The 2,382-nt window shown below is 34.6% G+C and overlaps 1 protein-coding gene across 1 annotated transcript in view; it reads right to left on the reverse strand.

The window, feature by feature from the left end:
* The window catches only part of EIF4E (eukaryotic translation initiation factor 4E), a 53,285-nt gene that overhangs the window by 5,699 nt on the left and 45,204 nt on the right, over positions 1 to 2,382 (reverse strand). Inside the window, exons 3-4 of the mRNA XM_012641067.1 lie at positions 2,249 to 2,344; positions 443 to 626 (exon numbers count right to left, since the gene is read on the reverse strand). Coding sequence (XP_012496521.1) covers positions 443 to 626; positions 2,249 to 2,344 — 280 coding nt within the window. The remainder of the gene's footprint in view (positions 1 to 442; positions 627 to 2,248; positions 2,345 to 2,382) is intronic.

A 2,382-nucleotide genomic window follows, 5' to 3' on the forward strand; every position in this document is an offset into this window, starting at 1 on the left:
CCAATGATTCCCAAACACCACAAACTGTTAGCACAATAATCATTTGGGAAACTTTTTTAAAACACACACTGTTCCGAGCCCTACACCTTGGGATTATAATCACTTAAATATGGGGAAGAACCCTGGAATCTGTGTTTCTAAACCATTTCCCAAATATCAAAATAACAGAATAACTTTTGAGATGACTTAGATATTCACTTGTGTGAAGCTGGGAAACTAGGTCATTTGATCTCCTGCAGCCTCTCACAGCAAAATTGTTATAAAACTGGTAACAGAGTAAGCGTTTGGCATCCTTTGGATCATATTCCATAGTTTAACCCACAAATCCAGTTTGGGTGAGACAGCGTAAGACCACACAAGGTTTGCTAAGTCACTACCTAATGGTGACTCTTTCCAAACCACATCATCAATGACAGCCTCCACTAGGCAGCACAATACTAACCGTGACTATAGAATTAGTACCATCAATTTCATAACATGAATGGATGTTGAGGAAGTGGCCTTTGGTGGCATTTAAGGTAGAAAGACTAATGTTTCTTTTTGCTGCCTCCTTTCTCCTTCGTAATGTTCTGGGTCTCTTAAGTAAGTTATAACGAGAATTTACAATGGCACATTTAAAGAGAATCCTAAGATTACACAGACTGGATAAATACAAAAGGACGCAATGGTTGTTTACACTCAGTTTGTTAGAAAAAAAGTGAGAAATTAGGAAGTGACTTGAATATTTATAGGAAGCTGAAGGATTCCTTCATATCTCTAAATTACAGTATAAAAATACACTCTGCAATGACATTGCTCACACATAATTAAAGTGTGGAACGATGTTCTAATTAGAGGATAAGTTAGAAATACAAATAAGGAAACTGGTGAAAACCAAACTAGGTAAATACAAATCTGATGTGAGAGGGTGGCTCAAGAATCTTCCTTTTCCTCTGCAGGAGACTAAAGGGATTTTTTTGGAGAACGGGACTAGCATTATTCAAGAGTCCAGGAGAAAAACCACTTGATGTCTTGATGAAGGGCAAAAAATAACCCTAGTTTAACTAGACAACTAGACCTACCAAGTAGTAGGGCTTAAATATACTTCTCTTCTTTTTTTTTAAAGACTTTTAAAGACTAATTGACTTTAAGTCAATGCTTTTAATAAAAAATGATTATTCACAAAGGAGTTCCCAATTTATAGTTTTCTTTAAGTATTCTATGCTTTGCCTTTTTCAGTGATGGAAATGCATACTAAATGTCTTTTACAGGTCAAGCACTGGAAAATATACAGACGAGTATCTTTTCTCCCCTTGAGGAAGTATGCATGTATGAATTACATGACCACAATCCATTTCCTTGTGTGAGCAGAACACACTCAGGGTTACATTAAAATGTAAGAGTGGCACCACTAATTCAGCATGTAAATATTAATCCTAAAATAAAGATGTACAAGTTAGAATATTTAGATAATCGTGAAGTTCTTAAAAATATTTTTAATAAATTTTGCCTTTCACATTCTCAAATAGTATCACTCTACACATTCTCCTTACAAGTAAATAATCTCTACACATTCTCCAAGTAAATAAGACAAACTAAATTAACTGTTTTTAGAGAGAGAATCAATATCAAAACTTCTTGAAAGAGACTTTACAATTTAAAATTTTATTTTGAAGTCATGCAAAAGTAGATGATCCCAAATCATAACTTTCTGATAAATCAGAAACAAACTCTATAAAATATTTCAACTCTTCTTCCTGAAGTTGATCAAAACATAATGAAATTAATAAACTATCATCACAGATACTGTTGTTCCCCTGACAAACTGTGAATTTTGAACACTTCAGACTTTGATCTCGAAATCCCTGGCAGAGGAAATTCCAGATGTCACACTGAAAAGAGTTTGCAGAAATGGGGACCTAATGATGCTCTGGAACACTCAGTGATGGGAAAATACATCTAGGCAACCAAGAAAGGAACCAAGCTCCAACTCGTTGTCAAAAGTTCTGGGGACGATAAAGGATTCTCAAGTGAAGGATATCTCAGACAAGGAATAGAGAATATTCAGAGCTAAAGAATGACAAAACTGAAACTCTGTCAAATTGATGGGGCATAATCACCTATTCAAACATTCTCAAAGAGATGGACAAACAAAAAAGGCAGTTCTATAGACAAATATTCGTTAACTGTTCACCTCACCTTTCATTTTGTGAATCTGACTTAAAATGAAAAACTAAAAAACAAATATCCTAAAATAAATGGTACTTACGCCCAAAAGTCTTCAACAGTATCAAACTTAGAAATCAGCCGAAGGTTTGCTTGCCAAGTTTTGCTTTTATCATTTTTAAAAAACCAGAGCGCCCATCTAAAAATAAAAGGTCAGTATCAAAAAATGGTAGTTGT

This window comes from Propithecus coquereli, unplaced genomic scaffold (assembly GCF_000956105.1).
Source record: "Propithecus coquereli isolate 6110/MARCELLA unplaced genomic scaffold, Pcoq_1.0 Scaffold161, whole genome shotgun sequence".
Taxonomy (NCBI): Eukaryota; Metazoa; Chordata; class Mammalia; order Primates; family Indriidae; genus Propithecus; species Propithecus coquereli.